We start from the raw sequence: 15,996 nt of genomic DNA on the forward strand, positions 1-15,996 counted from the left end.
TCGTCCCTCAGCCGGTAGAGTGAGCCAAAAGATAGCGCTCGGGTGCTGGTGTTTTCTATTGATTTGCACACCAGCCTTCTCCTTGGTTTTTTCTTTTTTGAGTTCGGAGAATTCAGAGCTCTTTTCCTTTTCTTCTCATCACCCTATCTCGGAGCAGGGGACTCGGCGGGGAAGTTCTCGCTACCGGATGGAGGCCTCAGTGTGACGTTCTTGGATAAACCTGCAAAAGAAAATGAAACAAGTGAGAAGTTAACAACACGAGAGGAACCCAAACATTACTCACTCGGGAAAGGAATCTTACCATGAGAAAGGGCCTCCCACTGGCCTTCGAAAGTTCACGCCATGAACGCTCAGAATATGGCTTTTGTAAAACGATGCCCTCGACCCACTCCTTGAGTCGAGGGACTGTATTCGGGACCCGAGCGACAATTGCACCACCACAAAGCACCAATAAGAAGGAAGAAAAAAAGAGTAAAATAAAATTTTGGAAATGAAATTTTACTTACATGATATATTCCACTTCTCGGGAAATGGCATGCGCTCAGCTGGGATCAAGTCCGAGGTCGTTACTCGGACAAAACGGCCTAGCCAGCCTCGATCCCGATCTTCATCAATACTCGAGAACGGGGCTTTACTAGCCTGACGCACGAGCTTGATTAGCCTCTCCCTTCCCCCTCCCCCTTGAAAGAGTCGAGGACTGTATTGACGCATGAGGTGATCGACGGTTGAACGAGCATCCATCGATCTTGCTCACGAAGAACCGAAGAAGGATTACGATCCTCCAGAATGAAGAGTGAATTTGACCGAGGCATACCTCATATATTTTGTAGAAGTCGATGATGACCGGATCCAATAGGCCTAGTGTAAAGGGATAAATGTAAACACTTAAGTATCCCTCGACGTGGGTGGTGATGTCTTCATTGGGTTCGGGGAACCACCACATGCTTGTCAACCCAATTTCAATCCTTTTTACCATAGGGAGGACCTCTTCAGTTATCGAGCATATGTACCTCGAGACCTCCTCACACCGGCCTTGCACGGGGGAAGGTTTTTCAACCTTAAAATCGGCGGTTGCCGAACATCCTCCAAGGACGAACATTTTCAACGGAGGTTCCTGTACTGGTTCCTTGACAGTAGTACGCGAAATGATCCCCTCGGTAGCCGGCCGCGAGGCAGAAGGAGTTTCTTTTTTGGGAATGATTTTTGAGGTCTTTGCCATTTCTTTGAAAATGGAGGAGAAAATAAGGAAAAAGAAGAAGTTAAAGGAGTACTCTTGATGGTTTGGAATGAAGACGAACAAAAGTTCTTGTAAAAGATCTCAAATAACCGGGATATAAATGCTAGAGAATATTAAGATCTCTAAGGTATGAAGATAGAAGGTTTGGATGTAAAGTTTGAATAAACAAAGGAGGGGGTATTTGTAGTTTTTCAACGACGGTTCGCATTCAGGAGTGGCCGACCGACAACTGACAAGCATTTAATGCCATTAAGACTTGACTAACGAGATGTTTTTTTGTTTTGTCGTTTCTGTCGCGGGGTATCAAAGTAAGAATCGGAAGCTCATGTCGTTTCTCGTCGCCTACTCTCCGAGAAATGAGGGAACTATCTGTATACGGTTGAAATCGAGCTCACCTACGACATGGTAGGTCAGGCTCGGAACTTGGCAATAAAGGACTGAAGATCGACTCCAAGTCCCACCGAGCTAGAACCTGGGGTCAGAACGCTTGTCTTCGAGAACATTGAGTTTGTGATCCTGGAATTGACCCTAACCCCGAACGAACTCGAAGAAACATCGTTAGCATAACCAACAGAAGACCGAAATATCCGTGACTGGTAGGATATTACAGCGGGAATCTCGGCACGTATCAACAAGGAACCGGCAATCAGCAAATCAAGAGATTTTTTTATAGAATTGTACCTAAAGTAGGACTCTTCCATTATATAAAGGGGGTTTGATAGTCCGTTTAACACATTGTAACACACATTCCAAAGCAATACATTATTATTTCTCTCTTTAAGCTCTTATTCTTCTATATCTTAAGATCGATCGAAGTGCATCCAGTTCGAGTGTGACAGACGTCCCAAGACTGTAACTGTTCAAATCGTGTGATTTGAATTTACTTTATCCTTGTTTATTTCAATTGCAACTTAATTTATCGCTTTGTGTCAAATTAATCCGCATATCCTTAAAACCACTTACAAATTCAATTGTTATCCGATTTTGAGTGTAAACAATGTTCATCCTTGTTTTCTAGAATTCATGCTAATTCTTTTTTCTTTTTTTTTTTTGAAGTAAAAAAATTCAAAGTAACCATAGTCAGAGATGTTAATAACTTTTTCAATTAAAACGTGCAATTCGTCCTCCTTCAAGGAGCAATACTTCTAACTTTCTCTAGTTTTCCTCTTGTTTTTCTAAACCAGTCAGATGATCACGACTTTATAAATTATTTTTATGTTAATTCTGTGTTTTGTTTGCTTATTAAAACAAACCATATTCATGCTAAATGTGTTATTTTTTCAAGGTGACGCATTCTTTTGGGCACATGGAATTGTTCTAGTGATTTATCCTTTTTAAAATGGAGCTTTATTGTAGAAGGGGACAAGTAAAAGTGTAACGAAGAGGTATTTATAGAAGTTTTACTCTGTTATCTTAATTGCAGTCAGTCCTAACAGCTAGAAAAGAGTCTTTCTACTCCGAATTTTTGACATGCATAATGAAGTGTTTGGTAAGATTGCAAGGCCTGTTTGAATTAAATGTTTGACAGGTTGTGTATAAATCAACATTAAAATATTCACACCAGGTGAAATATTTTACAATTGAAAGTTTTTATCTTTGGTCTTGAAAATAGCTATACTCACTAATACTATAAAAGAAACATGAAAATCAAAGGAATTCAGCTTCAATTCCTTGTCGGTGATTTAGTTTTAGCCTTACAGGTTGCTTTGAGTCCATTCTGTAGGTAGGGATTAAGCTACCTTATTTTTCAGTTCATCACCATCTAACTATAAATAAAAATGTGATACTTTTTGAAAGAATCTTAATTACTAGTTCTTGGGTTTGCATAATGTTTTACGAAGCCATTGTGAAAAGCATGCTTTTAGGAATCCATTCCCATGAATATGTCTTCCTAACAAGGATTTATTCTTCTGCATTACTTGTCTGCATCAATTGTTACCCGTATGGATCCATTCCATCAATTATAATTCATTCTACAAAGGTTAATAATTTTGGTTAATTTCACAGTTGGAAGTTCGACCAAAAATGTTTACAACCCCTGCCGATATACATAAATTATACACGACTATTTACGTTAATTTCCCACGATTGTGTGGGCCCAAAACCCGTTTCTCTGGATCAGACTAATATGGAAGCTCTCACAATGATACATTAACGATAAAGACTTCAAAAGACACCTAAGATATTTACTAGTAGTCCACATTCTAATAGGAAGCTATTCTGGGGGCCAACGTTGCTGGATTCTACTTCTGTCCCCAGCTCGCTCTCACTTCCAAACAATAGATTCTAAAGCAGAATAATTTAAATCACTGGTCAAATTATGGGCATAACACCATAGTTTCGAACCTTTCTTCGTCTCAAGAACAGCAAAAGTTGGAGAAAAAATAAATAAATCCCGCGTTCACGAATTGAAGGCTATAGGCCATGATTGCACCAACAGTTTCAACAAGTACCATAGGCCATGATAGCCATGGACTAAATATTAAATAAGCAATACCATGTTGCTGATTACTGGCAAGTAATTACATTCATCAACTTTCTATGCTATAATTCATTTAATCCCACTTCGTTACAAGGTACCCAACAATACTACTATCTATGTCTCATCTGTATTTCAGGGGTCACATTAGCAAAATTTTCAACTAATTGCACAATGTTTAAAATTGAGAATCACGAGAGAACACGTTTTTTATTTTTCCTTTTGGAATCATTATCTAGACAATCTAGTACACAAATTTGAAAGCCCAAAAACAGTGTTAGCAAAGACTATATAGAACTCAAGATAACCTCAACTGAATGGGCAAAAAAAGTTTTGGAACATGTGAAAACGTGAGAGAGAAGGAGAAACCAAGGGAATAATGCTAGAAAAGGCCTCGATAGCCATCATATACGAGCAACATAGGAATTGGCCTGAGTCACATATCTCACCCACCGATAAGGATTATATGCTTTTGACTTCTTTGCGATTTGTAAATATTTCACCTGCAACAAAAATCCAGATATCAGGCTAGAGATATATAAAAAATTAACAAACCCCAATCCATCACTTGTGGAGAAGAGATAAGATTTCACCTACACCATTTATTTATTTATCCAACAATTATTTATTTGTTTTTATTTCTTGTGCAGGGTTATCTGCCTCATGTCTGGAAACATCTAAAAGTTTGGTTTTTGTATCTGTTTGAGCTAGATGACATTGACCAACGTATAACACAGTTCAACACATCACATTAGTTATTGAACATATGTCCCTCACTCCCTATCCTAAATCATTCTCTTCCCCTTTAGACAAGCCTTCCACGACCTTAGTTATCACAGAGGGCAGTCTGACAAATGAAGTTATTGAACATATGTCCCTCATTCCCTACCCCGAATCATTCTCTTCCCCTTTATACAAGCCTTCCAACCTTAATTATCACAAAGGACAGCCTGACAAACAATCTCTATCACAGCCTCTCTCGAGAACAAACCTTGTTTGATGTGATTACCTCACTCATCTCTCCAGCTCAAATCTCAATTCCTTCAAAATGGATATCACACCTCTGCTGAAGAGATGAGGTAGCTAAATTGATGAAACAACTACTTTGAGGAAATTTTCATGCAGCCCCACCTCTGTTTTCTCAGTTAGCTGTTGTCCAAAAGGATCTCCTTCTAACAATTCCTTGTCCAGAGACACTATCATTGATTTATTTCATTTAATGTAATCCTTTTACTAGAACATAGGAGAAGAGAAAAAGATCAAAAGGAAGCTCTTCGCCTAAACCAAAACAAAATTCGAGTTGGTATATAATGAACAGACAAATTTAATACTCCTACTAGGTGAGATGCTGTTTTTCTTGTAACTTATGACTAGAAATCTAATCAGATAACTGTTTACCTGAAGCCTTGAAGGATTATACATTGGGATTGTGAAGGTCATGCTCACTGGTCCAGCTTCCTTGGTGATATTTCCTGTATTAGGACCATAGGAGAATTACAAGAATCAAGTCACGATGTATCGAAGGGATGTTTGGTAACAGAACTGCAGGATACGGTACTGAAATAATAAACGAGATTGGCATATTTCTTCTTTATACCATGTGACTCTTGCGAAAATGTTAGCTTGGCACGTAATGTATGATCTGACCCACCGAGAACCTGTATCAAATTGCAGATCAGTAATTATTTTAAAGAACCTTCAGATAATACGTCTGCCTAGATTAGGTAAGAAGAATTGCTTGAGAACGATGGATATATTACCTTCTTCAAACTCCACTCAAGCCTCTTATTGGATTCCTTAAAATCAGTTGTTTGACCAACTGCTCCAGGTTCCAACTCAAAGCTTACTCTACAAAGTTGGTGAGAGTAGACAAGGTCAGTTACTTTGGTGCACCTTCAACATAATAAATACTCCAAATGACATGCAAGATTAGAGAGTACCAGAATGCCCAGTTGACGATGAGAATGCCCCAAAAAGAAATGCCAGCAAAAAAAAAAAGAAGTCGATAAAGATGCTCCGGAGCAGAGGGTTAAAGTGAAGACTACCTGCTTGTATATGTAGGCAGCGGCATTTGCACCAAGATTGTATTCGCAGTGATGTCTGAAGGAAATTCAGCACGGATCTTCAAGATGACTTCAGCCTAATAGAGCAAAAGAAGTCCCGGTTATCTACATACTCATAAAACTGACAATACAAAAAGCAAAAAAGAGGTTACAGAAAGCGTGTGCTATCACTCTATTCCTTGACACAACAAATATGCAGACAACTACCCAAACCACAACTTATTACAAGGAGTTTTAGTTTTTTCAAATTGGAGGTAAATGTTGTCTACCTTAAGTGATCCAGCTTCCTCAATCAAAGTATTAATGCGAAAGGGAGGCTTGAATTCCTGGGTTATCCGGTAATTCATGACAGGGAACTCACCGTCAGGTGGAACCTAATAAAGCAGCAAGATTTAGCATCAGATCTCACAGGGAAACAACAATCGATCACAAAAACATAATAAATATATCAAGAACATGCTTTCTCTAACTTCACTTCTAATGTCACTCACCAGAGTCAGGGTCCTGTCCACATCAAAACTATCAAGGTGCACAGATTCATGGAAGTTGCAATCATCCAGTATTACTGCTCCAGAACCAGCCGAACCTCCATAATCTATTAGAATAAAATGTGATATCATCACTTCTTAGATCATACCAATTGCACCACATGGATAAGTGGAATACAAGAAATAAATGCAATTTAGAAGCAACACAATTCTCAGATTGCAAGATAATTAACATATGGTGAATCATCATTCTGCAGAAAAAATGCAGGAGTCCATTAGTGACTAGAACATTAGATTACCGTAAACTGATCTCCCACCGGCCCTTCCAATGCTCAGATCCTCGTTTAGAGCTAATCTAATTTCTGGATTACCAGTAAGGTAGCTCTTCATTTGGATGGTCCCATCAATTTCAGAAGTCAATATATATCCCTGTATTCATTGTAATGATAAGAAAACGTACTAAAAGGACAGATAAACCATGCATTTTACACGTATAAAGAATATATTTTATTGGAATCGTACTTAACAAAAAATAACTTACTACAATCAAATGAGATTAAACCTTTTAATTAATCAGTATCAGAAAAAGAATCTATTTGAGTGCCTGAGAGATGCTTGATTAACATAAATCAGAATTAACCATCCTAATATCTTCTCATAGGGAAACAACAACAAAAATTAAAAGGTTTCAGTTCAACAATCTTTCCTATGCATTTACTCCGAGTAATTTTCCCTTCAATGAGCAAATCAAGACATGCTTTAGCATCCCATGATGTTGCTGCAACAGGAGAGAAACAATTGAAGTTTCAGAATCAAAGTAGAAAACTCACACTTGAGCTGAAAGTAATGCTTATTTTTTCAATTATATCCACGAAAATTTCCTCCCTCTTTCTTCCCCCAGGTTCATTTGCCACAACAGATTGAGTAATTGCTGTCCCTGGCATTCTTTTGGTTCCTTGCTGCATTTAACAAGGTCAATAGCATAAACGAAGGTACAGTTATAAATCAAATGAAAATGAAGAAAATTAATATCCGGTCTGGTCTTTTAAAGAACAACACTTCCAAGTTAGCATAAAATACCATGAACATGGCAGCAGGACCAAGAGGTGGCAGACGGCCAGCATCAACCATAATTGGCTCATTAAATATGTAAGACTTCAAGATTTCTGTCGATGTTGTTTGCACATAACCAAAATCCTGTCACGAAAAGGAGAATATAAAGAAAATTTTAAGAACATAATATCGACTTCAAACAGACGATTCAGATAAATCAGGATTTTCTGTGAGCGGATAATAACTCATAAGACATTATCAACAAAGTAAGGATAATGTTGTTCAAGAGATAAATGCCTAATGGGGCCAAAGAAATCAAAACCTGCACAGTACCCAAAAGAAACATTCAGTTAAAGAAAACTTTCACTGTTTTAGAAACTAGTCATTTGTTGTCATAGTTGCCTAAGTTTCTATGTCGCAATATATAAAATATTGTGAACTTGAGGACAAACCTTATAAGATGTAATTATATAAAAGAGTTTAGGTAGGAATATATGATTATTGTAGATATAATTAAGGAGTTAAGAAAAAATCTATGATAATACGGTGTGAACTTGATGAAGAACTTCACACTGCAAAATTAAAATAATATTAATAATAATAATAATAATAATAATAATAATAATAATAATAATAATAATAATAATAATAATAATTGAATTCATTGGCATCAAATTTAAAAAATCAAATTGTCCCAAACAAATGGGCAGAGGGTCTAATTCGTTGCAGATTATCTGAGGAAAGAAATGCAAGATCGTGAAAATATGCACAAGGCAAGTGGCTTACAATAACTTCATCCAAAAGCTCATACACCAGCACAAAATTTTTACGCAACGAATCTTCATTTAGAACACCGAGGTAATCTTTGATTACACGTCCAATTCTCTGAAGAAGCTCCAATACAAGAGAAGGCGACAAATTTGTCCTAGATGTCGCGACGAAAAGCAGACCAACTACCTTCACATGGAAGTAGTTCACACCATCCACATTCTGCAAGAAAAAAAAAAGAACAATATTAGCACCTCTTTCCATAGTTGCAGTTTGCGAAACTGAATGCTTCATGCAGAAGGAATACGCATAATAAACAAAACAATGGTCGTTGACAGCTCCCCTTTAACCAATTATCTGTCAGTTGAAATCTTTTCAAGCTGGCATATGTGGGAAGCCTTGAATTGATGAACTCCATACTCGCCCATAAAAAATCCTCTTGACAAATCAACAAATCCAATAGAAACTGCATTTAATGAATGAGGAAGAATAATTTGGATTTTAATATGAGAAGACGTTTGAGAACTCAGAGATTTCAGACCTATCAGTCTCATTGGAAGTATCTACAAAATTGTTGCCAAAACTCTAGCTGAGAGACTGAAGATAGTAATTTGGAAGTTGGTTTCTGGAGAGCAAAGCGCATTCCTGAAGAATAGGCAGATCACAGATGCCTCACTTGTAGCCAATGAAATGCTGGATGATAGATTGAAAAGAGGAATCCCCGGAATTCTCTGCAAGCTAGATGTTGAGAAGGCTTTTGATAAAGTCAACTGGTCCTACCTATTTGCAATGTTGAAAGCCATGGGGTTTGGGATCAGATGGATCAGATGGATAAAATACAGCCTTACTTCAGTCAAGTACTCAATACTAGTGAATAGATCTCCAGTGGGCTTTTTCTCCCCTCAGGAAGGAATAAGGCAAGGTGACCCTCTGTCACCATTCTTATTCATCCTAGCCATGGAGGGCTTAAGTAAAATGCTAGATAAGGCAAAACAAATGTAGTAGATTGAGGGGTTCAGGGTGGGAAACAACATAGATACCTCAGTCACAGTCACTCACTTACTCTATGCAGATGATACCTTAATATTTTGTGGAGCAGAGAGATCTCAATTGCAATTCTTAAACTTGACTCTACTTCTGTTTGAAGCAATCTCAGGGCTGCACATCAATATGTTGAAGAGCATGATCTACCCAATGAATGAGGTTCCTAACTTGGAGGAGCTGGCTAACTTAATGGGTTGCAATATAGGCTCCCTTCCCACAACTTACTTAGGCCTCCCGCTAGGAGCAAAATACAAGGCAACGGAGATATGGAATGGAGTAATAGAGAGAGTGGAGAAAAAATTGGCAACATGGAAAATGCAATATCTGTCTATGGGTGGTAGACTAACTTTAATCAGCAGTGTTATAGACAGTATCCCCACCTACATTATGTCCCTCTTCCCTATGCTAAATAAGGTGCAGAAACAACTGGACAAAATTAGGAGATCATTCCTATGGGAAGGAAACAGTGAAGGTCATAAATTCCATTTAGTGAAATGGCCAAAAGTGATCATGCCAAAAAACCAAGGTGGTCTGGGAATCAGAGACTTGACCAAGCACAACAAGAGTGTGCTCATGAAATGGTGGTGGAGGTATGCTCAAGAATCAACATGCATATGGAAGAAGGTAGTTAATGCTAAAAATGGGGTACAAGACAGGTGGTGCACCAAGCAAAATAGAGCTCCACATGGAGTTGGCCCATGGAAGCACATCAACAACCTGCAAGAAGCATTCTTTCAAGAAGTATCCTATAAGTTTGGGAATGGCAACAGCATTAAATTCTGGAAGGATAGATGGCTCAACAATCAACGCCTGAAAGATTCTCATCCAGGCCTCTACCAGATTGCCTCTGACCCTAACTCTTCTATAGCACAAAATAGAGAAGGGAACACATGGGATCTCCACTTCAGAAGAAATATGCAGGATTGGGAGCTAAATCAGCTATTAGACCTATACAGTTGAAGATGCTAGAGGGAATCCTCAAGTCTCAGACAGCTTACGGTGGGGCAACTCTGGAAAAGGAATCTACACTCGAATGATATGATCGAATCTTGGCCATGAAAGCTAATATGGAAGACAAAGCTGCCAACAAAAGTCAAGTGTTTCTCCTGGACAGTCCTCTATGAAGCTATTCTGACCCAGGATAACCTTTGCAGAAGGAATTTTCAGCTGGCAAATAGGTGCCACATGTGCAGGCTAAACTCTGAGTCGGTTAACCACCTGCTACTCCACTGCACAGTGGCATCAGATCTTTGGAACATGTTCCTTGCACTCTTTGGTATCAGCTGGACAATTCCACACACCATAAGGGAAGCAGTACTTAGTTGGAGCCTATGGAAAGTTGATAGATCCATCAAGAAGATCTGGCAAATGATCCCGGCATGTATTTTTTGGTGTTCATGGACAGAGAGGAATCGAAGATGTTTTGATGGCATTTCAACTCCAACGGTCAACTGAAGTCTAAATGTTTAATGAGTCTTTTTAGTTGGAGTAACCTTTCCCTGTAAATGATATTATTCCCCTCTTAGACTTCATTAGTTCTCTCTCAATGGTTTAGTTAACCATTGCTTTTGCTCTTGGTTAACTCAAGGTTCTAGAATTTTTTTTTTCCATATGGAGTTAACCAAGTTTTATTTTGTAACCTTTTGCATCTTCTTGATGCCTTTTAATACAATACATTACTTCATCAAAAAAAAAAAAAAAAATTGAGGAGACGTTTGAAACCTCCTACTATAAGGAAACTGATCTGCTTAGGGCCATATACGGATAATAGAATTTTGTCAGTGCGATGAGTCAGGGAAAGCCTAACGGGCTAGACTGTGGCGTTTAGAATGGTTTACTGAGGACCTTCATTCACTCGTTTTACTACTTCCGAACTGCTCAACGGACACTTGGAGTCGAACGTTTTTCTATAATATTAATATATTATATAGGTAGACTGATCAATGAAGTTGAATGTCTCTAGTTGTTTAAAAATTCTGCTCCTCTTAAACCAATCCTAAGAGGGAATTCTTCTATTAATTAAAATGAAGTGAGATGGATAATGTGCTACCACACTGATAATCGGAAATTCTTTCAGATATAAATGACAGAAAAGAGAAGTGGTGATAAGTCATTGCTTTACAATTTTTTTTATAACTCTTTTCAACAAAAGATACGGAAATTTCATCTATTACAAAAGAAAAGAATACCTACAAATACAGGAGGTGCTTCCTCTCCACCGTCTTCTTTCCAAAACTTTACTTTCCTGAAGAAGATCTCTGCACTTCCTTTTGGTACATCACCCCGATCTGCTTTCATGTAAATGTAAAGGGAAACTCATCAGATTCAGCCTCATTTATATTGCAGAGAAACAAAAATAAGAAAATAAGGGCAGTGATTCCAAAAGATAAGGGCGGATGATCCGCGTGAATCATTAATCTCAATAAAAATGAAAATAAGGAAAGAGTGTGAATCATTAATCTCAATAAAAATGAAAATAAGGAAAGAACTACCACGAGAGCTCCAATCGCTATGTGCAGTTAACTTAGTTACATAAACCATTTCCCTGTCCTCAGTGCCCTTACTTTCTTTTGGAAAAGAAGGTAACTGCTGGAATTCACTATTTCATAGTTTTTCCAACGAACACATCACAAGCACTAAAACCGTGCTCAACAGGCATTGGTTACATTCACAACAATGAAGACCCAGTGTTAATAACATAAACAAACAATCACGCACTTTGGAGAATTTGAACTCCTTTCTTTTCCTACTCCCCCCCCCTTCCCAACTCCACTCCGAACAAAGACAATATTCCGAATCCAGCTATAAATAAACATGACTTAAACATGAAACCTGACATCTTAAGCTCAAAGTAAGGCGAAGAGATTAGCCAGACTTTATTTGCAAAATATCTCATAATTTGACAAAAATAACTCAACTTGGTTAAGCTCGGTTTCATTTGACCTACTCCTTAACAAACTGCCAAATTCACCACTATATAGCACTTCGTGAGCCTAAAGTCACAATCATCCAGTCAATCCATTGCACACTAAGCCCTATAGCGAGAAAAATGTAACGAAATTGTAACAGTCCAGAACTCTATAAACCAAAAGAACAGCTAGTATTCCATAGAAATTTACCAAAAATTTAAAATAAAAATAAAAAAAAGTCAGAGCGACCAACTAGTTTAAGCTCGTTAGTTCTATACTCCAGATCAGCAAACTGAAACTTGATTCAAGTGCTCATTAAGTAAAAATAAGTGCAGTTTCAATCCTTAGCTACGAATTGAGAATCGATGAAGCGAAAACCACAATGTAATTCTTTATAGTTTATACCAGAATGAGATCTGAAATAATTATGCAATACACATTGTTAATCGCAGAGATAAGGAAAAAACTCACAGTCACGGAAGACGATGCTATCGCCTCTCTGAGAAAGCACGAAGAACTGAGAAATCATGATTGTTTTGAGCGAGCTCTGTGAGTTTGCTATTTCCTTCGTTTTGATCTGATACTTGTGTTCTTGCCTGGAATTACCAACCCGGTCCACACACACGACGTCGTTTTTCGCTTTGCTGTAGTAAACCAATCCCCATGCTTTTGTCGTTGCCTTTTTCCATTTTCCTTCCCTTTCTTTTTCCTTTTTCTAATTGTTTGAATTATTTATCTTGGTCACCATTTATTGCTTGTGGATTTTTTTATTAGCAAGTGTCTCTTAATTAGAGCTTACTTCATTTTTTTATTTACATATTACTGTTATATGTCAATAGGAATTAGGAAAAAATGGAGTGTAATTATAATGTTAACACGTAATAAAAAATAATGAGCGTGTAATTCTAAATGGAATGTTAATCGTGTGATCAATGAAAAGGATCAAAATTTTCTTTTGGTTTACCCTAGAAGTCAAAATATAACATAAAAATAAAGAAAGTCCAATAAACCTTGTAAATACAATGCACATTAGATTAAAAAAAGAGAGACACATATACACCTATAAATAGCCAAGTTAGCCATTCACAATATGTTATACATTGTGAACTCTAAGGTCAAACCTTCAACAAGCCCATTTTTCATCAAAACAAAGTCAAGCCCGTTTACAAGCAGATAGATCAAGTTAACCAAAACAAGCCCATTTATTATCGCCCAATCTACGGCCCAAATTCAGAGAACTTCCCAAGCCCAAAGCCCTATTTTCCACAACGGCCTTTAAAGCCCGTTTAAGTTGTCCAATGTCTTTTTCTCCTCCACCAACCTTGCACAACACCACCACCATCTCCGCCTTAGTCCGGCCTCCGACCGTCGCCATCTCCGCCTTGATCATCCGCCCTTGAACTAATCGTACCGCCGTTGATAAGTCTCGGTTCAACCCCGGTCTGTCCTCACAACAAACCGTAGCTTTGACCGTTCGTTCATCACTGTCACTTTCTTCGTGGTAATTTAGTAATACTTCATCATTTTCACCGGGTAAAAAGAAAGATGACAACCCATTGTAGTTTCCTTCACTATCTTTTTGGGTTTCCATTTGTTGGGCTACCTTCTTCCTTAGTTCCTTAAGTTGAGTGACTGCTTCAGTTAGCACTCTTGACTTGTCCTTCTGCATTGACACGTACAAATTTGAATTATATACAGTAATATTTTAAGTGTAGCTTAATACATAATAGCAAATTAGTAATATCATTTCTATCAAATCTTATATGAAAACACCTATTACAGGTTCGAAAGCCTTGCAATACATAATAATAAAATGTTTGTCATGTTAAAACTTATTTAAGTACTATATCACTTAATGATAAGAAAATATATACTAATAATATTAATGTTAACAAATTAAATTAATTAATTCAATTGTGTCCCAAATCAGTGAAAGTAATTCTTATTTTCTACACATTTCTAAATTGGACGAAAGAAAAAAATAAAATGACCCAACGTCCATGTATTCTCAAAGATTTTGAAGGTACAAATGTGTGGTTTCGTATAAATTATATAGGCCAATCAATGCAGTTCCACTTATTATATATAGTTATCTTGTAATCTATCTGATTGTATAAATATTTCGCACACCATTTATTCGTGAAACTTAAACTCGGTGTATTTTTGCTTGTGTCATTAAAATATGCCTTTGGTCATGCAACTAGAACATAGATTTTGATATCCAAAATAGAAACACTTGAACCGAGGTAGAAGAAAAGGTATCACTGACACGGGTTCGGGAATGGCCGCACCCTAAAAGGTGTGATGTAGTTAACCTACCTTAATGCAAGCATTAGTGACTACTTCCACGCGCGGTTCGAATCCGTAAGCCATAGGTCATATGAAAACAACTTTATTGTTGCTCCGAGGCTTCCTCGCAGAAACACATAGTAGACATCTATAAAAGAATAAAAACAAAAAACAAAACAGAGACTTTTATATGCACAATAGTGATAGCAAGGGAAGAGAACATACTTTAGGGAGATGGGGAAAGAGTTTCTTGAGAGTATGAAGATGAGCATTTATTCTTTCTCTACGTTTACGTTCCGCCATGGCATGTGTTAAAGCTGCATCTTTTGATTTATTTTTCCTTGTTGATTTTCCATATTCATCAACCATATTGCAATTTCTCTGATGAAGAAGTTGCACAGAATTTGCACGCTGTAAAAATCCATTACAACCTTGTAATGAAGATAACATTTTCACTTTCCAACTTCCTAAAGAAAGAAGAAATAAAGAAGGTGGCAAATTAAAGGGAATTTAAAGAGGAGAGAATTAAATAATTAATAATAAAGAAAGAAAGATATGATTGTGAGATTACTATTGTTATTATTATGAAAGAAGATCAGAATTGGGTACGTAAGAAAGATTTGGGATGATGACATATATATATATATATATATATAATTAAATGAAGGGGGGGGGGGGGGGAAGAAAGAAAACAGAGAGACAGAAAGACAGGTGAGGAAAGGGCGTTTGTTTGGATAGTTTGGAACATAGATATAGACGAGCCTTAAGAGTGGGACTGACTTTTTACCGTTGGCGGTTAAAAGGTAAATTATGGAATGAGACAGATTTTCAGCTTGAAAAGACCACTTCAAGAGATTACTGATTCTTTGTTTCCCTTATTTTCTATTGATAATTTTGAATTTTCTCAAGAAAAAAGAGTACGAGTATTTAATAGGCGTTTGGACATAAAAATTACTATGATTTAAAAAAAAAAAGATAGAAGTATTTGGAGTTAAATTGAAAAAGGATAAAATTTGAAATTATGTTTGGATATGCATTTCACTTAAAAAAATATTGTAATTTTATGAGGGAAAATAATTTTTTACTTGAAAAAGTAATTTTTTACCACTTTTCAAACTTGAAACTTATCTTCAATAAAAAAATTCAATCAATCCAATTTATAACCAAATAATATTTTGAAGATGAGTTTCGAAAAGAAAAATTTTCTTATGGACAAACGTGTCCTTAGTTTCAAGAATGAGTTTATGTTCTGTACTTTTATCTTGAATGATACTTTTGCACAATTAGGTTAATTTACCTACAATAATAGGTATTCTTATTTATGATAAATAAGATATAATAACTTGAAAAAATAGAGTGAATAACCAATATGGTATAATCCGATAGTGTAAAAGTTCTTACACTCTCAATATATATAACTTAACCCCTTTAGAATACCTTATTACTTGTAAAAAATCACAATTTAACCTCCATGTATGTGTCAGAAAAATAGTTAGATATTTGTACTCTATGCTAACTAATACTATGTAACAGCTTAATATTTGCATGCTGACATATTAAAAGAATTTTCTATCTAGATAACTATGTGTAATTGTCCATTAAAAATGGAATAGCAATCAAAAAATAAGACAAGTACCTGTTACAACTTTTTATAATATGCTGATGA

At 36.7% G+C, this 15,996-nt stretch overlaps 2 protein-coding genes across 3 annotated transcripts; both read right to left on the reverse strand.

The window, feature by feature from the left end:
* Nucleotides 1–3,907: 3,907 nt before the first annotated feature.
* Nucleotides 3,908–12,720, reverse strand: LOC104228720 (AP-4 complex subunit mu). Its single transcript, XM_009781242.2, has 13 exons — nt 12,513–12,720; nt 11,326–11,420; nt 8,107–8,310; nt 7,348–7,464; nt 7,098–7,226; nt 6,567–6,696; nt 6,271–6,374; nt 6,049–6,153; nt 5,762–5,856; nt 5,477–5,564; nt 5,314–5,374; nt 5,115–5,188; nt 3,908–4,219 (listed from the first exon to the last, which is right to left on the reverse strand). Exons 1-13 carry the CDS (start codon nt 12,568–12,570, stop codon nt 4,121–4,123), a joined length of 1,359 nt encoding a protein of 452 aa, XP_009779544.1. The 5' UTR covers nt 12,571–12,720; the 3' UTR covers nt 3,908–4,120.
* Nucleotides 12,721–13,115: 395 nt separating this feature from the next.
* On the reverse strand, nt 13,116–14,778 carry LOC104228721 (transcription factor bHLH30-like). 2 transcript variants are annotated; one of them, XR_011406623.1, is made up of 3 exons: nt 14,556–14,778; nt 14,361–14,450; nt 13,116–13,704 (listed from the first exon to the last, which is right to left on the reverse strand). XR_011406623.1 is itself a non-coding variant. In XM_009781243.2 (2 exons), the coding sequence occupies exons 1-2, from the start codon at nt 14,697–14,699 to the stop codon at nt 13,225–13,227; spliced, it is 624 nt and encodes a 207-aa protein (XP_009779545.2). In that variant the 5' UTR covers nt 14,700–14,778; the 3' UTR covers nt 13,116–13,224. The 2 variants fall into 2 exon arrangements, 1 of the variants encoding a protein (XP_009779545.2); XM_009781243.2 differs by lacking the exon at nt 14,361–14,450.
* Between the last annotated feature and the right edge of the window lie 1,218 nt (nt 14,779–15,996).

The sequence above is a fragment of the Nicotiana sylvestris genome, chromosome 4, assembly GCF_000393655.2.
Source record: "Nicotiana sylvestris chromosome 4, ASM39365v2, whole genome shotgun sequence".
Taxonomy (NCBI): Eukaryota; Viridiplantae; Streptophyta; class Magnoliopsida; order Solanales; family Solanaceae; genus Nicotiana; species Nicotiana sylvestris.